Source organism: Microcaecilia unicolor, chromosome 10 (assembly GCF_901765095.1).
Source record: "Microcaecilia unicolor chromosome 10, aMicUni1.1, whole genome shotgun sequence".
In the NCBI taxonomy this organism is placed as follows: Eukaryota; Metazoa; Chordata; class Amphibia; order Gymnophiona; family Siphonopidae; genus Microcaecilia; species Microcaecilia unicolor.
This window is the reverse complement of record NC_044040.1, coordinates 29,992,159-30,013,447: the sequence shown is the minus strand read 5'-3', so window position 1 is coordinate 30,013,447 and position 21,289 is coordinate 29,992,159. Positions and strand designations below refer to the sequence as shown.

Below are 21,289 nucleotides of genomic sequence, written 5' to 3'. Positions count from 1 at the left end.
GTGATGCATGTGGGAAAGAGGAACCTGAATTATAGCTATGTAGTGCAAGGTTGCACGTTAGTAATCACCAACCAGGAAAGGGATCTAGGCGTGGTCATTGATGATTTTTTTGAAACCCTCTGCTCAGTGCACAGCAGTAGCTTAGAAAGCAAATAGAATGCTAGGTATTATTAGGAATGGAATGGAAAACAGAAATGAGGACGTTATAATGCCTTTGTATCACTCCATGTTGCAACCGTACCTTGAATATTGTGTTCAATTCTGGCTACTGCATCTCAAAAAAGATATAGTGGAATTAGAAAAGGTACAGAGAAGGGCGATAAAAATGATAAAGGGGATGGGACGACTTCCATATGAGGAAAGGTTGAAGCGGCTAGGGCTCTTGAGCTTGGAGGAAAGACGGCTGAGGGGGAGATATGATAGAGGTCTATAAAATAATGAGTGGAGTGGAATGGGTAGACGTGAATTGCTTGTTTACTCTTTCCAAAAATACTAGGATTAGGGGGCACGCAATGAAGCCACAAAATAGTAAATTTAAAATGAATTGGAGAAAATGTTTCTTTATTCAACGTGTAATTAAACTATGGAATTTGTGCCCAGAGAATGTTGTGAAAGCATTTAGCTTATCGGGGTTTAAAAAAGTTTTAGATAGCTTCCTAAAAGAAAAGTCCTTAAGCCATTATTAAGATGGACTTGGAGAAAATCCACTACTTATTTCTAGGATATTGGCAGATACTTGTAACCTGGATTGGCCACTGTTCGAAACAGGATGTTGGGCTTGATGGACCTTTGGTCTGTCCCAGTATGGCAACATTTATGTACTTATGTATTTGGTGGTGACCCCCATAGACTCTGTCTTCTTTCAGTAATACATACTCCCCCTCCCCTTTGTCCAGAGGCTTCTGTGGCAGAGTCTACGGAACAACTGCTCTGTTTTCATTCAGGACTATAAGCTCTCAGTGGATTTGAGTTATACCAGGCTTGTCCAAGTTCTGTCCTCAAGAGCTGCAAATAGGTCACATTTTCAGGCTGTCGTGAATGAATATTTATGAGAGAGATTTGCTTACAGTGGAAGTAGTAAGCATGCAAATCTCTCTAATGCATATTTATTATGGATATCCTAGAAAATCTGGTGTACTTGTGGCCCTTGAGGACTGAACTTAGACAAGGCTAGCATTCAAACTCCCATGCTATTCTTGTTAAACTATGCAAATGGTGAATTAGTGTGGATCAAGCTTTTTCCCAGAGTCACATGATGCTGCAAGAAAACAGTACAGCTGTCCCAGAAGCAGTGCCTGCGACAAGACTCTGAAAAAGGTCAGGAGCATTAACAAACCAAGGGGAGATACAGCTTGATGGGCTTGGGGGCAAGATGATGGCAGTTGACTCGGAGGAGAGGCTAGTGGGAGTTGAGACTGATTGGGATAGGGCTGAGGGAGAGTGCTGGAGGAAATATGGGTTGGGAAAGACAATATATATATTTTTTTTTAATTGGAACTTGTGGGTGATCAGCCTTGAACAAGTGACATTCATATGATGATTAAAAAAATACTTGCTGTACAACATTCTTAATAAACCAGTAAACTTGAAACTGCAGATTCTTTATTGGATCTATTTCTAACTTATATCATACCAGTGAAGGGCAGTATATAGTTTTTGTTCTAAATATTAACAACATTTTGCCCGATGGTCATTTTTATAATAAATTAGACTTAAGAAAGCATCATATACTTTTATATCTAAATGACTAGTAGATTGAGCACATGGCAGTTTAACTTCAAGCAACATATATGTATGTAAAACAAGTAGGAAAATTGAGTGAGTTTTTACTAAAGCTGAAGAACGGTATAATGCCAGGGCAAAGTTGCTCTCACTCTGTGCGTTACATGGCTTTAGATGGAGGCCAAGCCATCCGAGTTTATAGATTATTTAGCTTTTATGATCCTCATGTTCTTTCTGTGGGATCTGACCTGCTTTCATTGGTAGTCCCAGAGAGTAAGAGGCCAGCTGTGAGCATATTCTGCAGAAATGATTAGCCAATGCTGGTTCACTGGGGTATGAAATAGCACTTGTAATAACAGCTTACCACATAATTTCTTTACTAATTGTCATGATGGCTTATAGAAGTTACAGAACTATTTACTGTAATCTTGTGAAGAGCTAAAGAGGATAGCTGGAAAAGAAAAATTCAGTATAAGTGTAACAAAATTCAAATTTGAAATGTGTTTCTTTCAAGCTTAAAATAATCCTTAGGTGATGTGATGTGGGCACCTATTTACCAGGATGTAGACTGAGATTACAAATACATTTAACATAGGATGTAAAGACTTCTGTTGGAGATGTCTTGATTATAACTGCAATAAATGTTCTGATTTACATGGTGTAAGATCCTGGGTTCACTTCCCAGAGGCAGTGGTGTAGCAAAATAATTGACAGAAACAGGTGTTTGTAAGGTAAAGGATGGTTTATCTAAAAGGAAAGCTTGTTATAAATGTACAGCACTTAGCTAGGTATCTTATAGGGAAGCTGCTATGAGGTATAAGATTCAGGTATAGAACCAACCTAATCGAAGAGGTCTCTGCATGTGTGTATGAAGGTCTGTGTGTGTCTGTGCATGTATGTTTTTATACATGAAGGAACTGCAAGTCTTTTTGGCATATGCCCAACTTCCAGCATTTGTTCTGTATAGAGTCTTTTTATTTGAAGATACCCTTTTTGCAAGTAGGTATGATTCCTTCAAGACTTGAGGTTCAGGAGCCTGTTTATAAAATTTGTTATTTAGAACAGTGCTCCTGTAACATGTAAATGATAAGCCAAAAGCTTGGAAACAACAAGTCTCTCTACACCGACATTACCTTAAGGGTGAGACCAGGGGTCAGAGGTGTAATGTTTCCCAGAAGTCTTCATCAGGCCAACTTACGTTGGCTGAATTGTGGATAGGCTCACTGTCTAGCACAGTGCAATGCTGATATTTCCTACATTTCTTTTTCCTTTTTATATATATTTGAGTGTGCATGGGAGAAAGTGGAATAAACTTGCATGAGATCTGTACACAAAGCATTCATAGCTTCAACTGTTCTATATACAGCAGTGTTAAGTTTATTCTCCGAGGACAAGCAGGCTGCTTGTTCTCACTGATGGGTGACGTCCACGGCAGCCCCTCCAATCGGAAACTTCACTAGCAAAGTCCTTTGCTAGCCCTCGCGCGCCCGCGCGCACCGCGCATGCGCGGCCGTCTTCCCGCCCGAAACCGGCTCGAGCCGGCCAGTCTTCTTTTGTCCGCACTCGGTACGGTCGTGTTTTCGCCGTGTCGAGCCCCGGAAAGTCGACCTTGCGCGTCCAATTTGTTTTGAGCGTGTTTTTTTCCTTCGGGAAAGCTTTACCTTAGTCGGGAAGTGCTCCGGAAACCCCTCGCCGGGTTTCGTGTAAATCCTCCCCGTACTTCCAGCTTTTTTGCCCCGGTAAGTTTTCTTTCGTCGTCGGGGAAGGCCTCTTTTCGGCCTCGGTCGAGATTTTTTCTCCCTCTAAATTTGGTGCTTCAAATTTCGCCATTTCGGCTTTTGATTTCGCCGGCGTGATTTTTCCGCCCATGACATCGAAGCCTTCCAGCGGCTTCAAGAAGTGCACCCAGTGCGCCCGGGTTATCTCGCTCACTGATCGACACTCGTCGTGTCTTCAGTGTCTGGGGGCCGAGCACCGCCCTCAGAACTGCAGTCTGTGTTCCCTGCTTCAAAGGCGGACTCAGGTAGCGAGACTAGCCCAGTGGAACGTGTTGTTCTCGGGCTCTTCGTCGGCATCGGCACCGGGATCTTCGAGTGCATCGACGTCGTCAGCGTCCAGACCATCTTCCTCGGCCGCCCCTGCATCGAGTGCATCGAGGCATCGGGCCTCTGCATCGGCGCCGAGACATCGGATAGCTGCATCGACGTCGGTGGTACCAGGACCTCGTCTGCTGATGTCGTCGGACGGTGGTGCATCGGGTGGAGTGCAGGTGAGGGCTGTCCATTCCCCTGCTGGTGGCGGTGAGCCCTCGGGTGGGTCTCCTCCTACCCTGAGGGCTCCTGCGGTACAGCCCCCCCGAGATCGACCTTCTTCAGTCTCGGCCCCGAGGAAGCGACGGATGGATTCGACGTCCTCCTCGTCGGTGCCGGGGAGCTCCGGTGACATGCTTCGGAAGAAATCGAAGAAGCATCGACACCGGTCTCCTCCCCGTGTCGGCACCGAGAGCTCTGGGTCGCCGAGGGAGTCGGCACCCAGCAGGCATCGGCACCGAGAGGACCGCTCACCCTCTGTTCAGGAGGTGTCGATGCGCTCCGCTCTGGACAGCCCGGAACAGCCTCCACGCCCGGAACAGGTACTGACGTCGACGCCTGCATCGACCTCTCAGCCTTTCTCTGCAGCCACTCTAAACGAGAGCCTCCGGGCCGTTCTCCCAGAGATTCTGGGAGAGCTGTTGCGCCCTACCCCTCCGGTACCGGCGGTGCTTGCGCCACCGGTACCGTCGAGCGTGGCGCCGGCTGGCCCATCGCCCAGGTTGAGGTCCCCGACGTCGGTACCGCGTGCGGTGCCGACCGCGGCCACCTCCCAGGAAGGCTCCCCGACTACGTCGGCGGAGGGAGCTTCGCCGATGCGGGCGAGGGAGTCTACCTCTCGACGCCCCCATCGTGGACGGGGTTCCACGGAGTCGAGCAGGGCGAGGTTGCAGACACAGGTCCGTGAGCTTGTGTCTGACACCGAGGGTGAGGCCTCGTGGGAGGAAGAGGAAGATCCCAGATATTTCTCTGACGAGGAGTCTGCGGGTCTTCCGTCTGATCCCACTCCCTCTCCTGAGAGACAGCTTTCTCCTCCCGAGAGTCTGTCTTTTGCCTCCTTTGTCCGGGAGATGTCTACGGCCATCCCCTTCCCGGTGGTTGTGGAGGACGAGCCCAGGGCTGAAATGTTTGAGCTCCTGGACTATCCTTCTCCACCTAAGGAAGCGTCCACTGTTCCCTTGCACCATGTCCTGAAGAAGACATTGCTTGCGAACTGGACCAAGCCATTAACTAATCCCCACATTCCCAAGAAGATCGAGTCCCAGTACCGGATCCATGGGGACCCAGAGCTGATGCGCACTCAGTTGCCTCATGACTCTGGAGTTGTGGATTTGGCCCTAAAGAAGGCTAAGAGTTCTAGGGAACATGCTTCGGCGCCCCCGGGCAAGGACGCTAGAACCTTAGACTCCTTTGGGAGGAAGGCCTACCATTCCTCTATGCTCGTGTCCAAGATCCAGTCTTACCAGCTCTACACGAGCATACACATGCGGAACAATGTGCGACAGTTGGCGGGCTTGGTTGATGCTCTTCCCCCTGAGCAAGCCAAGCCTTTTCAGGAGGTGGTCAGGCAGCTGAAGGCGTGCAGAAAATTCCTGGCCAGAGGAGTTTATGACACTTTTGATGTTGCGTCCAGGGCCGCTGCTCAAGGTGTGGTGATGCGCAGGCTCTCATGGCTGCGTGCCGCCGACCTGGAGAATAGAATCCAGCAGCGGATTGCGGACTCGCCTTGCCGTGCGGATAACATTTTTGGCGAAAAAGTCGAACAGGTGGTAGAGTCTCTCCACCAGCGGGACACCGCATTCGACAAGTTCGCCCGCCGGCAGCCTTCAGCTTCTACCTCTACAGGTAGACGATTTTTCGGGGGAAGGAAGACTGTTCCCTATACTTCTGGCAAGCGTAGGTACAATCCTCCTTCCCGACAGCCTGCGGCCCAGGCTAAGCCCCAGCGCGCTCGCTCTCGTCAGCAGCGTGCGAATCAGCAAGGCCCCGCGGCTCCCCAGCAAAAGCAAGGGGCGAGCTTTTGACTGGCTCCAGCAGAGCATAGCCGACATCCAAGTGTCAGTGCCGGGCGACCTGCCTGTCGGAGGGAGGTTGAAAGCTTTTCACCAAAGGTGGCCTCTCATAACCTCCGATCAGTGGGTTCTCCAAATAGTCCGGCAAGGATACACCCTCAATTTGGCCTCACAACCTCCAAATTGTCCACCGGGAGCTCAGTCCTACAGCTTCCAGCACAAGCAGGTACTTGCAGAGGAACTCTCCGCCCTTCTCAGCGCCAATGCGGTCGAGCCCGTGCCATCCGGGCAAGAAGGGCTGGGATTCTATTCCAGGTACTTCCTTGTGGAAAAGAAAACAGGGGGGATGCGTCCCATCCTAGACCTAAGGGCCCTGAACAAATATCTCGTAAAAGAAAAGTTCAGGATGCTTTCCCTGGGCACCCTTCTCCCCATGATTCAGCAAAACGATTGGCTATGCTCTCTGGACTTGAAGGATGCCTACACACACATCCCGATACTGCCAGCTCACAGACAGTATCTGCGATTTCAGCTGGGCACACGCCACTTCCAGTACTGTGTGCTACCCTTTGGGCTCGCCTCTGCGCCCAGGGTGTTCACAAAGTGCCTAGCTGTGGTAGCAGCGGCGCTTCGCAGGCTGGGGGTGCACGTGTTCCCATATCTCGACGATTGGCTGGTGAAGAACACATCCGAGGCAGGAGCCCTGCAGTCCATGCAGATGACTATTCGCCTCCTGGAGCTACTGGGGTTTGTGATAAATTACCCAAAGTCCCATCTTCTCCCAGTGCAGAAACTCGAATTCATCGGAGCCCTGCTGGATTCTCGGACGGCTCGCGCCTATCTCCCAGAGGCGAGGGCCAACAACTTGTTGTCCCTCGTCTCGCGGGTGCGAGCATCCCAGCAGATCACAGCTCGGCAGATGTTGAGATTGCTGGGCCACATGGCCTCCACAGTTCATGTGACTCCCATGGCCTGCCTTCACATGAGATCTGCTCAATGGACCCTAGCCTCCCAGTGGTATCAGGCCGCTGGGGGTCTAGAGGACGTGATCCACCTGTCCACGAGTTTTCTCGAATCCCTGTATTGGTGGACGATTTGCTCCAATTTGACTCTGGGACGTCCCTTCCAAATTCCTCAGCCACAAAAAGTGCTGACCACGGATGCGTCTCTCCTGGGATGGGGAGCTCATGTCGATGGGCTTCACACCCAAGGAAGGTGGTCCCTCCAAGAAAGCGATCTACAGATCAACCTTCTGGAGTTGCGAGCGATCTGGAACGCTCTGAAGGCTTTCAGAGATCGGCTGTCCCACCAAATTATCCAAATTCAGACAGACAATCAGGTTGCCATGTACTATGTCAACAAGCAGGGGGGCACCGGATCTCGCCCCCTGTGTCAGGAAGCCGTCAGCATGTGGCTCTGGGCTCGCCGTCAAGGCATGGTGCTCCAAGCCACATATCTGGCAGGCGTAAACAACAGTCTGGCCGACAGGTTGAGCAGGATTATGCAACCTCACGAGTGGTCGCTCAATTCCCGTGTAGTGCGACAGATCTTCCAGGCGTGGGGCACCCCCCTGGTGGATCTCTTCGCATCTCAAGTGAACCACAAGGTCCCTCAGTTCTGTTCCAGGCTTCAGGCCCACGGCAGACTGGCGTCGGATGCCTTCCTCCTGGATTGGGGGGAGGGCCTCCTGTATGCTTATCCTCCCATCCCTCTGGTGGGGAAGACTTTGTTGAAACTCAAGCAAGACCGAGGCACCATGATTCTGATTGCTCCTTTTTGGCCGCGTCAGATCTGGTTCCCCCTTCTTCTGGAGTTATCCTCCGAAGAACCGTGGAGATTGGAGTGTTTTCCGACCCTCATCACGCAGGACGAAGGGGCTCTTCTGCATCCCAACCTCCAGTCCCTGGCTCTCACGGCCTGGATGTTGAGGGCGTAGACTTTGCCTCTTTGGGTCTGCCAGAGGGTGTCTCCCGCATCTTGCTTGCTTCCAGGAAAGACTCCACCAAGAGAAGTTACTTCTTTCATTGGAGGAGGTTTGCCGTCTGGTGTGACAGCAAGGCCCTAGATCCTCGCTCTTGTCCTACACAGACCCTGCTTGAATACCTTCTGCACTTGTCTGAGTCTGGTCTGAAGACCAACTCCGTAAGAGTTCACCTTAGTGCAATCAGTGCATACCATTACCAAGTGGAAGGTAAGCCGATCTCAGGACAGCCTTTAGTTGTTCGCTTCATGAGAGGTTTGCTTTTGTCAAAGCCCCCTGTCAAGCCTCCTACAGTGTCATGGGATCTCAATGTCGTTCTCACCCAGCTGATGAAACCTCCTTTTGAGCCACTGGATTCATGCCATCCGAAGTACTTGACCTGGAAGGTCATTTTCTTGGTGGCAGTTACTTCGGCTCGTAGAGTCAGTGAGCTTCAGGCCCTGGTAGCCCAGGCCCCTTACACTAAATTTCATCACAACAGAGTAGTCCTCCGCACTCACCCTAAGTTCCTGCCAAAGGTCGTGTCGGAGTTCCATCTGAACCAGTCAATTGTCTTGCCAACATTCTTTCCCCGTCCTCATTCCTGCCCTGCTGAACGTCAGCTGCACACATTGGACTGCAAGAGAGCATTGGCCTTCTACCTGGAGCGGACACAGCCCCACAGACAGTCCGCCCAATTGTTTGTTTCTTTTGATCCCAATAGGAGGGGAGTGGCTGTAGGGAAACGCACCATATCCAATTGGCTAGCAGATTGCATTTCCTTCACTTACGCCCAGGCGGGGCTGGCTCTTGAGGGTCATGTCACGGCTCATAATGTTAGAGCCATGGCTGCGTCGGTAGCCCACTTGAAGTCAGCCTCCATTGAAGAAATTTGCAAAGCTGCGACGTGGGCTTCTGTCCACACATTCACATCCCATTACTGCCTGCAGCAGGATACCCGACGCGACAGTCGGTTCGGGCAGTCAGTTCTTCAGAACCTGTTTGGGCTTTAGGATCCAACTCCACCCCCCGAGGGCCCTGTTTGTTCTGTTCCAGGCTACACTCTCAGTTAGTTGGTAAATTTTTTAGGTCAATCTCAGTTATGGCCTCGCCGTTGCGAGGCCCAATTGACCAATGTTGTTGTTTTGAGTGAGCCTGGGGGCTAGGGATACCCCATCAGTGAGAACAAGCAGCCTGCTTGTCCTCGGAGAAAGCGAATGCTACATACCTGTAGAAGGTATTCTCCGAGGACAGCAGGCTGATTGTTCTCACAAACCCGCCCGCCTCCCCTTTGGAGTTGTGTCTTCCCTTGAAGTGTATTGTCTTGCTACATACTGGACTGGCCGGCTCGAGCCGGTTTCGGGCGGGAAGACGGCCGCGCATGCGCGGTGCGCGCGAGGGCTAGCAAAGGACTTTGCTAGTGAAGTTTCCGATTGGAGGGGCTGCCGTGGACGTCACCCATCAGTGAGAACAATCAGCCTGCTGTCCTCGGAGAATACCTTCTACAGGTATGTAGCATTCGCTTCATTGTGTTCTGCATCTAATACATGTCCTGCTACTTCCAGCAAGTCCCCTACCTTGCACAGTATCTTCTCCATCCATAACCTCGTGTGCAGTGTAATATGCTAACAGAGTAAATAACAGTTCAAAATAAAGATAAAGGGTAATGGATTTGATGTACTGCCTTTCTGTGGTACATCCAGAGTGGCTTACATTTTATATGCAGGTACTTTCTCTGTCATTAGTGGGCTCTCAATATAAGATTTTGTACCTGGGGCAATGGAGGGTTAAGTGACTTGCCAAGAGTCACAAAGAGCTGCAGTGGGAATCGAACCCAGTTCCTCAGGTTCTTAGCCCACTGCACTAATCATTAGGTTGTTCTTCCACCTTGTGATGAACATATTGGAGCACTAACCCCCCACTTGTTTACCAAGCTGTGGTTTAATGCTTACACAGGCCATTCAAAGTGAATGGGCTATGTCGGCATTGGCGCACAGAAGCTGCTAGCACGGCTTAGTAAACGGTGGGGGGGGGGGGGGGGGGGGTAAATGTCTACCAATTCATGTGAGCTATAGCAAATATAGGCAGTTTGGTGCCAGCCATCTGGATGAGGAAGGGTGGCCAGTGACCTAATTTAGTTGTGATAATCTATTTTAAGGTAGCCTGATCTATTTTATTTATTTATTTATTGGGATTTATTTAACCGCCTTTATGAAGCGATTCGCCCAAGGCAGTGTACACCAGGTACAGTTTAGCATAAATCTTAAAATTTTCTTAACAGCATAACAATAGTAAAATAACCAAGAATAAACATAAATACACTAAATGAGGTAAACTTGAAAATAGTAAATTGAAACCTAATAATAGAACTACTGTGAAACAGTATCAAAAATACCTGTGATGCTTGGTACAAAAGGCTAGATAGCACCCCTCTCGCTGCTGGGCTGCTACCTGCATCTTAATATTATTGAGTTATTTAGTTAAAAACTTATTAAGGTTCTAGGGATATTAGACTAATATAAAGAACCTTAAGATTATATGGTATATTGTGTGATTTATTTAGTGTTTGCTTCTCAGAAAGTAATGAAATATTATTAAAACTCTGTAAAGAATACCCCCTCTTATTATCCTAATTAGAATAATTGACTATAAATGAAGACTGAACTAGGCTCTGATGTGCCTTCTAGAGGCTATCTGTTAATGCTATAGGCTGCGACAGTTAAGTTTCTACCTGCGGTAGAAAGTTCAAGTTTAAAACTATGAGGAAAAGGGTTTTACACTATGGAAACTAGTTCTTAAAGTTTGCTTTTCTAAATTCAAACTGTCTGTCAATAAACCTACAATTTATTTTTTAACCCCAATCGTTAAATCATCAAAGCACAGAGCAAAAAAAAAAAAGTGTTCACTTACCCAGAGAAAATGGCCTCATCTCTCATAACTTCTTTATTAATGAGTGTTTTCGTGGAGATACTATGATGGAAACACAGTGATGACAATGACTCAGGAGAACCGAAGCATAAAACTCAAAAATGAAATTGTAAACCTATTACAATTAATCTGTAATCTATCATTAGTCAGCTATGGTACCTCAGGATTGTAGGGAGACTGTTATAATGCCAGTCTTTAAAATGGGCTCCAGCAATGATCCAGAGAGTGAGCCTGATGTTGGTGCTGGGCAAAATGATAGAAGCTATTCTGAAAAACAAAATTACTGGCCATATTAACTAACATGGTTTAATGGAGCAGAGCCAACATTGATTTAGAATTTTTCAAATTGTTAACAAACGTGGATAAGAGTAAGCTGTTTGATATAAGAGGTCATTTTATAAGCAGCTAAACATGTAAATATTTACACATATAGATGGCTGGAATGCAGAGTTTTCAAGGGGGTGTGGTTTGGTCAGTCCAGACTTTTATAAGTGTATTCTGATTTTATAATGAGAATACATGTGGCCACGGGCGGGCCCAGTTGGGCAAGGATCCATCCACTTTTGGCTAAGGCCCATCCAGCAGTGGCACATATCTGTGTAGCTGGCAGGGATCCCCATGCCCCGCCTGCTAAAGATCTTTGCCTGGAATACCTTGGCCATCTGAACACTGGTAGTTGTGATTGCACTTCCAGTTACCAATGTCAACATTCTCCTCCCTCCCCCCACATGCTAAGTTTGTACATGTTGAGGTCATGTGTGAGAAAACTAAATATGTGGATGGAAGTGCAGCCATTGACAGCCACAGTTTCCAAATTGCCTAGTTGTTCTGGCGAAGGTCTTCAGCTGGTGGGGCATGAGGATCCTTGCCAGCCAAGGTATTAATTGCTAAATTTTGGTGGGTGGAAGGGCAGGGACAGAGAGGAAGTGCATGGACCCACCCATTCCACCCTGTGCCCTCCCAGAAATTGTCTTCTGCCTGTGCTATTGACACCCATATTTTAATATTTATTGGCTTTTGTACCAGCTCCATGGTACACATTGATTTCATAGAAGTACTTATTTCGGCCAGGGCTTAAGTCATTGATTAAAGGGGATAATTTTGAAACTTTGGTGGTAATTGATACCAATTATGCATAGAGGTTTATTAATTCAGGCCACTATGATAATTTTATAAATAGCATTTTTGTGCGGATATGCCAGGATATGCGTATTCGGCCGAGCCTTTTGTAAAATACCAACAAAACATGAACCAACCTGGACATCCTAATTCCCATGTTAACCTCCTATGCAAAATGAGACCTATATGTATCTGGATTTTTAGAGGGGATTTGGCAAAGTCCTTCTTGTGGTTTTAAAACTCATGAGACAAGAGGCAATGCCCTGTTGTGTATTGAGAACTTGTTAAAAACAGAGAAGGACTAGCTCTCAGTTTTCTTGAGAAAATTAGAATACTCTAGGGATATATACTGGAATCAGTGCTTTTTAATATATTTGGAAACAGAGCTAGTGAGGTGATTAAATGATGATACAAAATTATTCAAATTGAGAACTTGAGCAGCTTATGAAGATTTGCAGGAGATCTAGGCAAGACAGAGACTGGGCATCTAAATGACAGATGAAATGTATTTTCAGTAAGTACTAAGTAATACATATAAGAAAAATGTTTTAACTTTAGGTACACAATTTTGGATTCCAAATTAGGAATTACATTCCGTGTTTAAAATAGCTAGCTAGCTAAATAGATATGTATTAGGGCTGCACATTTACCCCCAGCTTCTATATAAGGTGTGGCGAGTAACACGCATTAAATTGTGCACATGGCCAATTTATGTGCTTTACTCAGGTAATGAGCCAGTTAGTGATAATTGGCTAATTGCCAAGTGTCACTAATTGACAATTGGAATTTAGGCACACTTTTTAGGCGTATTCTAAAAAGTGGTGTGCATAAATTCCAACGCGTATAGCTGAAAAAGGAGTGTGGGCATGTCAGGGGTGTCGATCACATCTACGTGCATTGTTATGGAATTCAGGAAGCGCGTGTACATTTAAGTACAGGCATTTACACCAGGTTTTCAGTGGTATAAATGGCTGCTCCGAAATGTACACGCATTCCCCTGGCTTTTGCACTATTCTATGGACCGCACCTTACTATAGATGCGGTTTATAGAATAGCACTAAGCGCGTAATTCCAATGTTACCTACATTTGGACACCATATACAGAATCTGACCCTTAACGTATTAATTTATTATTAGGATTTATTATTAAGATTTATTTACTGCCTTTTTTAAGGTATTCACTCAAGGCGATGTACAGTAAGAATAAATCAAACATGAGCAATAAACAGCAGTAAAAATATTCAAATAACAATACAAAGTGATTAGCATATTCAAATTTTAACTTGTGTTAAAAAGATCTCCCCAGTTCTGCATCACCCTTTTATTTCTCTCCTGCCCCCAACCATCCTGCATTGCCAGTCTCTCTCCTTTTCCTGCAGTCACTTGGTCATGGCTCTTCCTTCAAACTTATGTCTGAATTGTGGCGGTGGTAACAACAGCAAAGAGAAAGCAGGCATGTGGTACATGCCGCATGTGTGCTGCTTCTGGCTCAACTGATTCCACCCCTCTGAAACAGGAAGTTACATTAAAGGGAATGGGGCCAGAAGAGCCAATAGTGGGGTACATAGGGCAGTGGTCCACATCCCTGCCATCTGTATACTGTTGCTGCTGCCACCTCCATGCAGACTCAGGGAAATAGTGGGTCTGGAGGTGGAGCCAGGACTAAGTAAGTTCAAGAGTGGGATAGAAAAGGCATAGAGACTGGCAATGCAGGATTTGGGGGTGGGTGGGTGGGAAGAAAGAGAGACGAGGTGATATTGGATGGTGAAGAAGGGAGAGAGAGAGAGACAGACAGAGGGGTGATGCTGGATGGTGAGGGGTGTGTAGAGAAAGATGTATGTTCCTTAGGAGGAGAAGGACTGGAAGCAAATAGCTGTTCTCTACTTTTTGAACCTATGCTTAACAAAGGGGAGAACACTGGGATTAGGTCAAGAGGGAGGAAGGAATGAAGGAGAAGTGTGTTGAGGTCAGGGGAAAAGGAAGCAAGAGACAGAAGGATGATGGTGGAAGGGGAGAGAGAGATGGGTGATGCTGGTTGAGGGGGGAGACAGAAGGGAGATGCAATTAAATTGCATGATCTAAAATTTTTAATTGATAATCAGCTCTAAAAAATAAACACACACATTCTTTATACTTTGTGTGAATACCGGACTAAAAACTTTAAAGATGAGTACATTATTCAGAAGATCATGATATGTTTAGAAGGGTGGTTAAAAAAACAAACAAACTTTGTTGACAGTATGATTATGTTGTTCTTATACTTTTGTTGAGCACTATACCATTGACCTGTTTGGGTTTTGGCAGTCTCTAAACCAACTATGAGCACATATTATAAAAACAAGTAAAATTTATTCTAAATGAAGCCAATGTGTGTATGAGATTGGTTTTGTATTGAAATATATCTGCCTTCCAGTCTTAATAATTCTTCCCATATTATTGTGTGGATTATTCTGTATCGCTTTTGGGCTCAGTCAGAACTGGCCTCTTAGTCTTCCAGACCAAAAATGCTTTATTCATAGTTGCCTCTCCCTGTTATATTTTTTTTCCCAATTTGCTTAACTCATTGAAACAAAATCCTTCGCTGGGGTCTACAAACTGGCTCCCTCTGAAACACTGTAGCATAGGCCCTCAGTTTGGCATCTGTCACCCCTTCCCCTCCCCGGGGGGAATGTAAACACAGATTACAAAGCATCCTCATCTGCCTAGAGAGCAGGTCTGTGTTCTGGGGTTCAAAACCAAATTCTCTATATGACACCATGCTGTGCTGCCACTGAACCACTGATCCAGCATAAGACTACATGTAATTTGTAACATTTTAAAACTTTGCTTTCTTTTTCTTGTGTTATTATTTCTTAGCATAATTTCCATTTCAGAATTTTAGTGATACTATAGAGCGTGGAATATAATTAGATATCCTGTTCTCAGTGAAACATTAGGAGGTGAGGAACTAATGTGCATTGATCAAAAGAGAAAATTGGGGTGATAGTATTAGATGACGCAAGGTAACAAAACAGCATGGAATACGTAGGGAGAGGCATAACCAGCTGAAAAAAGTAAGTGAAATGTTACCTAGAATATTGGTGTTACTTGATGGTTACTGACTTTTGCAGTTGGACCAGAGCTTTTTCTGTACAGGTATTGCAGTACATGCATTGAATCTGTGAATGCAATGTGGAAACCTGTGTGACCCCTGACAAAGGTTTTTCCAAAACTTGGCCAGGTTGGGTCCTGTTTCCATTAAAGCTGACATTTGGATAAATTCTTGCAGTGTTTGGTTGTCTGTTCTGCTTCTGCAATAGACTGTCTTCTGCTTGTTTCTATTACATTCTGGAGGCCATATCTGAAAGGGATAGAGAGACGTTAGAGACAATCCAGCGAGAGGAAACTAAAATGATGAGGAGTCTACGAGATGAGACTCAGGGATCTAGATATGTGTACCCTTGAGGAGAAAAGGGACAGAGGTTGGTGGTGGGGGGGGGGGGGGAGAGAATGTAATAAAAGCATTTAAATATCTACAAGATATTGATAATGCTGAAGAAGCAAACCTTTTTTTCAGTGGAAAGGAAGTTCTAGAACTAGAAGATTCAAGGGGTTAGTCTAAGGAAAAAAAAATAATACATTTTTTTTTCACTGAATGGGTGCTAGGTGCCTGACATTTTCTGCTGGAGGAAGTAGTAAATACCAAAACAGTAACAGAATTTTTTACAAAAGGATATACACAAAGGAGCCCTCTGGCAACAGGATAGAAATAGAGCATTATAATCTGTTATTTGAATGCTCTAATTAATGCCTGTTGAGGTGTTTCATTTTTATTGTGCTGACATTTTGCATATCATATCTATATTATATGAATGTTCTTCTCTGCTGTCTCTTATGGAATCATTTATATATATTTTGTTGTTACATTTGTACCCCGCACTTTCCCACTTATAGCAGGTTCAATGTGGCTTACATATATACAGGTACTTATTTGTACCTGGGGCAATGGAGGGTTAAGTGACTTGCCCAGAGTCACAAGGAGCTGCCTGTGCCTGCAGTGGGAATCGAACCCAGTTCCCCAGGACTAAAGTCCACCACCCTAACCACTAGGCCACTCCTCCACTGTTGCTACTATTTGAGATTCTACATGGAATGTTGCTATTCCACTAGCGCAACGTTCCATGTAGAAGTCGGCCCTTGCAGATCACCAATGTGGCCGCGCAGGCTTCTACATGGAATGTTGCTAGTGGAATAGCAACATTCCATGTAGAATCTCCAATAGTAGCAATATTCCATGTAGAATCTCCAATAGTAGCAACATTCCATGTAGAATCTCCAATAGTATCTATTTTATTTTTGTTACATTTGTACCCTGCGCTTTCCCACTCATGGCAGGCTGAATGCGGTGGGGCAATGGAGGGTTAAGTGACTTGCCCAGAGTCACAAGGAGCTGCCTGTGCCTGAAGTGGGAATCGAACTCAGTTCCTCAGTTCCCCAGGACCAAAGTCCACCACACTAACCACTAGGCCACTCCTCCACTAAATGTAATTCTGTTGGCATCGTATTTTGGTTATATGATTGTGTATATTTCTGATAATGTATCATGTTAATCCTATTGCTAGGATTCAGTTTGCTATCTCCAAGTTTACATCATTGATTGTACTTGTGCTTATATTTGGCCATTTTATTGTTATGTTGTTAATAAAATGGTAAGTTTTTTTTTTTTAATGTCAATCCTTATCTGCTGTACACCGCCTTGGTTGAATCTCTTCATAGAAGTGGTTAATAAATTGCAATATATAAATAACCCTCATGGAGCATTGTATCCTTAATTTAATTGTTAGATGACAGACATAGCAGACAGATTGCTTCTAGAAGACTGGATGGGTTCAATTTTTTTTTTTCAACCATCATTTATTACTGTTTCTCTGTTACCACTTTTTTAGTGTATGGCTTTGTAGTCTCTGGTGTTCCTGTATTATTGCTTAGAGGTGAGCTTGATGTTATTGTGCTCATTTTATTTATGACCTAAACCAAAATCTTGTTTTTAAGGCGGTAGGGTTCTAAAAATATTATTACCTAATCCTTCAAATAAACTGCTTATGAGCTATATCTGTAAGAACTAAAGCAAGCTATGCTACAGAACCTTTTTAATATACTGCAGTACCTGAGAAGGAGTGTTGCTGTGTCTGATAAATAGGGCTGATAGTTGTTTTTTTTTTCTGCTTGCTAATTTTGCTGTTTTATTTTTAGATCACCTCTCTTGTGACACTCCAGCTTCTGAGCTTGGTAGGCCATGATGACCAACTTGATGGACCAAAGTACAAATGTACTGTATCACTTGATTTCATTAGAGCAGTGGCAAGGTAAGATTGTTAAAAAAGCAAAACAGTGTTGAAATTGAACTCTTTTTTTAAAGGATTTAGTAGATAAAACAAAAGAATAAAGATTTTAAAATGTATTAATCTATATGTGAGTGCAGCAGATAACATGAAAGTCCAGTATAGAATATTTTATTCTAAATTCAGTGAATTGCAGCACCACATAAGAAAAATAGTGTCTTAAAACACATAGAAGCCCTTTTACTAAAGGGCATTAAGCCTTAATGTGCAAAATACATTTAAGTATTTTGTGATATTTTGCATGTAAGCCTGCGCTAAACTGCGCATTAGTTCTTTTAAAAAAAACTTTTTTGAAGTGGCATGTCATGAGTGGAGAATGGGTGTGTAAGTGTTAATCAGCTAGCACGTTCTGATTACACTAACTGGATAAAGCAGGGTTAATTCAGGAGCCCTTAATGCCTTCTAAATAGGAGATGGTAAATATTTGGCATGTACCACACTCCAATGCAAACATTAGCGCATGACCCAAAAAGAAAAAGAAGAGCGAGCCTAGAAAATATGCTGCATTTTAGTAAAAGGGTCCCATAGTGAGTTATTTTAGAAGGTCTTATTTGCACTTTCCACTTGGGAATACTGGCATTTACACATGTATATCATATACATATGAAAACAAATTTCATAAAGCTGCTATTTACACATGGAGATCCACACTATGTAGAGATTTCTGGATGACATGATTTGAGTGGGGCCTGGTCAGGACTAAAATCCACCTGTGTGTTCTGCATTTCACAAAGGACCAACTTTTACATCTGCTGAACGGCACATACAGGTTTTAAAAGGTGCTCGTTTTGGCCTAGGCTTTATATGACAGAATAAGAGAGTCATTTTCCTTAATCCCATGTAGTTTGTCCACCTCCAAAATAAAACTACATTAAAAACTGTGGCCTAACTGTTTAATTAGATGCACTTACACTTGTGGATTTCTAAAATGGGACAGCTACACATGGAGAGGTCAACTCTTCTATTTGTAAGTGCCAACTCCTCGACATGGAAGCTGCCAGGTCTGTGATTCCTGCAGGTATTTTAGAAAAGGCTCTGTATCATTATGGAATCTTAACTTTTTAAAACAGAATCAGAAGAGGGAGCATTTAAAAGATGATAATACTTTAATAAATAAGACAGGCATTATAGAAACCCTGTTTTATCCTGAATGGAGGATTTGGCTGCAGTTGGGGAGAAGAAACCCTATGTTCAGTCTTCGAGTTTGGAATTTTTAAGCACCCCACGTCCCTGAAGAAGGAGTTTCCGAAACAGTGATCTCTGTTGGATTTTACTTTGCAGCGGATATTCAGATAAGTGGTTCACACTGCCATTGATGTAAAGTTGTGGTTGTGATGCTTTATAGAGCCTTTACTGCAGAAGTTCATTACTATGATTTATGATAGCTTTCTCAAAGAAATCCTTTAGAGACTTTAGTACTATTGGTTAGGATTTATATACTGTTTTATTGGGCAGAAAAAGGTGTAAAAGTTGGTTATAGTAGAAAGGTTTGTGTCACTTTATCACACCTTTTTTAGGGAGCATCATGATATGGTCATGTGAGCCATTTCCGGCTTGGTTCATTGATAGAGCTCTGCTGCAGGTGCAGCCTATACTGAATTCTCCCTTGTCACTTCAAAGTTTAAATTATATATATAAGAAAAAACAATAAAACATCATAAAACAATTCCACATTAGATTTTATAATCATATAAAATTAGGTTTATTTGCAGTACTAGAAGATGTAATTATACTATTTGGCCATATACTAATCAAACCTCTCCCTAATGAGGTTCTTTTTGGTTTTGAATTATCCTGAATGTAGCATGGTGTTCTATTCTCTTAACTTTTCTGAGCCTTTCATTTTAAACTTTTCTTGGCATACACAAAATGTTATCCTTTCTTCAAACACTAGATCCTTAATAGGTCTGAATGTGCTACTGTGCCAAATAAGTTTGGAGAAAAACAAATTATATGTTTAGTTTTAATACTGTTTTATGCTGCCTGCTATGAATGTGTGCTCACATCTTCTGTTCTGCTGAAGAGGGTTCTAGGTTTGGAGACACATATGGGTCATTCTGTATGAAGGGACCGAAAGAATGCATGCCGAAAATAAGTACAGATGAAACAGACACAAATAATGCAAGAACAGGTGGTTTGGAACAGATACAATGCTCAGAAGCACAAAAGATGTAAAATACATCTGTGAATTCATAATTAGTTTTCTTGCTTAGAGGGAAAAAGAGTGAAAACAAATTGGTATGATACTAAAATGAAATCTGCTATGAAACACTTGCAGTGCAGAGAAATGATTTAATCCATCTATTTTGTGTGTCTGTATGTATATAGTAACAAAAATGAACCTGTTTTTGGATAGCCAACTAACTTCTGGGCAAATTTGTTGCACATTTTCCATATTCATTTTGATGATTGCTCTTCTGTATTAAAAGATTAAATTGTCATATCCAAGTTGCTGGATAGTTAGTATCTGCAGTCCTTACATGTACATTCCCTAAATATCGATATGTATGAGTAAATAGGCATATGTGGGCAATTTCACTTTCTGTTTATTTTCCTTTTTATTTTGTAGGACTGTAAACTTTGACATCATAAAGTACCTATATGATTTTTTGTGACAACATGCATCAAAGCCATATGGACACTGTGACAATCACTAAGCCAAGCTGTGTTCATCTATCTACTTAGCTGGCTGGGAGAGGAGTATTTTGGCTCTATTGGATTTGTCCAAACAGGTGCTGGCCCAGCGTGGAATCCAATGAAAATTCTCTGATTGGTCTGGGTGGATCTGAGCAGAAAACTATTTACCAGGGACCCTGGAGTATTTGGAAGCAGTATGTTAATTATAAACAGTGGTGTTCAAGCATAATCAGTTCTACTCTTAATGATGCTGTCTTAACGCTGAAATTGCCTGAAACCTATTTACTTAGGCCTGCATTTTGCTCTAGGAACTATTCCCTGTGCTTTGAACATGGCAGTGGCACTTGTTTGTATGCCCAGTCTTTTCACTTCTTCTCCATAGGAGTCATTGCATTTTCCTGCCAAAAGCAGCTTTTCCTAAGGCTACCATTTTAAGAGATTGATATAGCAAAATATAATAAACACAAGAGCATATTTAAAAGCAAACTGGTTTGTGATAATCTTCATGTCCATTTTGGGGCAGTATTAAAGAGATTTCAATTGTATAACCAGTTTTTATCTTCAGATTTATGATAGTTTGTCAGATGAGCAGTCATTAGTATTTTTGAAAAAAACATTTTCATAACTTACCTGTGAAAAGCAGTGTTTCATCAATCTTTTATAGACCTCTGTACTTTAACCCCTTAATTCTATAACAGGTTACCTACATTTAAGTGTCGTTTGTGTGCTTAAATTTATAGAATACTAACACTTATGCACATAAGCTGAAGTTCAGTTTTATTGATATACCACATATATAGATAAAATCTAAGCAATTTGCAATACAAACACAGATACAAAAGGAAGCAAAGGGTTAGGTGAGGTTACAAGCATATTGAGGGAGAGATAAGAAGGAAAACACAGGAGGGACATAAGCATCTGTCAATCATTATTCAATTGCAGGACAAGGCTAGCATATTCTATAATTTACATATGCAAATACTTTATCACATGAATGTGAGGGGGCATTCACTGGGGAGGAGCAGGGACTGGTCCAGTGTTTACATGCGTAACTTACAGAATACTGTAAGTTATTTGCTGAAAAGAGCACACACTTTGAGAGTTAAATGTTGAGGATTATTTTTTGTTTTCAATAATAAATGAGAAAAACTACCAAACTATTTGTGATGTTATTTTTATTTTTGTTACATTTGTACCCCGCACTTTCCCACTCATGGCAGGCTCAATGCGGCAGGCAACGGAGGGTTAAGTGACTTGCCCAGAGCCACAAGGAGCTGCCTGTGCTGGGAATCGAACTCAGTTCCTCAGGACCAAAGTCCACCACCCTAACCACTAGGCCACTCCTCCACATTTTTTTTTTTACTGTATATCAGGCGTAATATGGTAACTATGATACAGAGATTACGATAAAAAAATTTTAAATATAGAATGGAAGCAGTT

At 43.6% G+C, this 21,289-nt stretch overlaps 1 protein-coding gene across 2 annotated transcripts in view; it reads left to right on the top strand.

Moving 5' to 3' along the window:
* Positions 1–20,982, top strand: part of ORC5 (origin recognition complex subunit 5) — a 154,823-nt gene extending 133,841 nt beyond the window's left edge. For both annotated transcript variants that reach the window (XM_030217022.1, XM_030217023.1), the window contains exons 14-15: positions 17,064–17,176; positions 19,782–20,982. In XM_030217022.1, coding sequence (XP_030072882.1) covers positions 17,064–17,176; positions 19,782–19,827 — 159 coding nt within the window. In that variant the 3' untranslated portion in view covers positions 19,828–20,982. The remainder of the gene's footprint in view (positions 1–17,063; positions 17,177–19,781) is intronic.
* Positions 20,983–21,289: the final 307 nt, after the last annotated feature.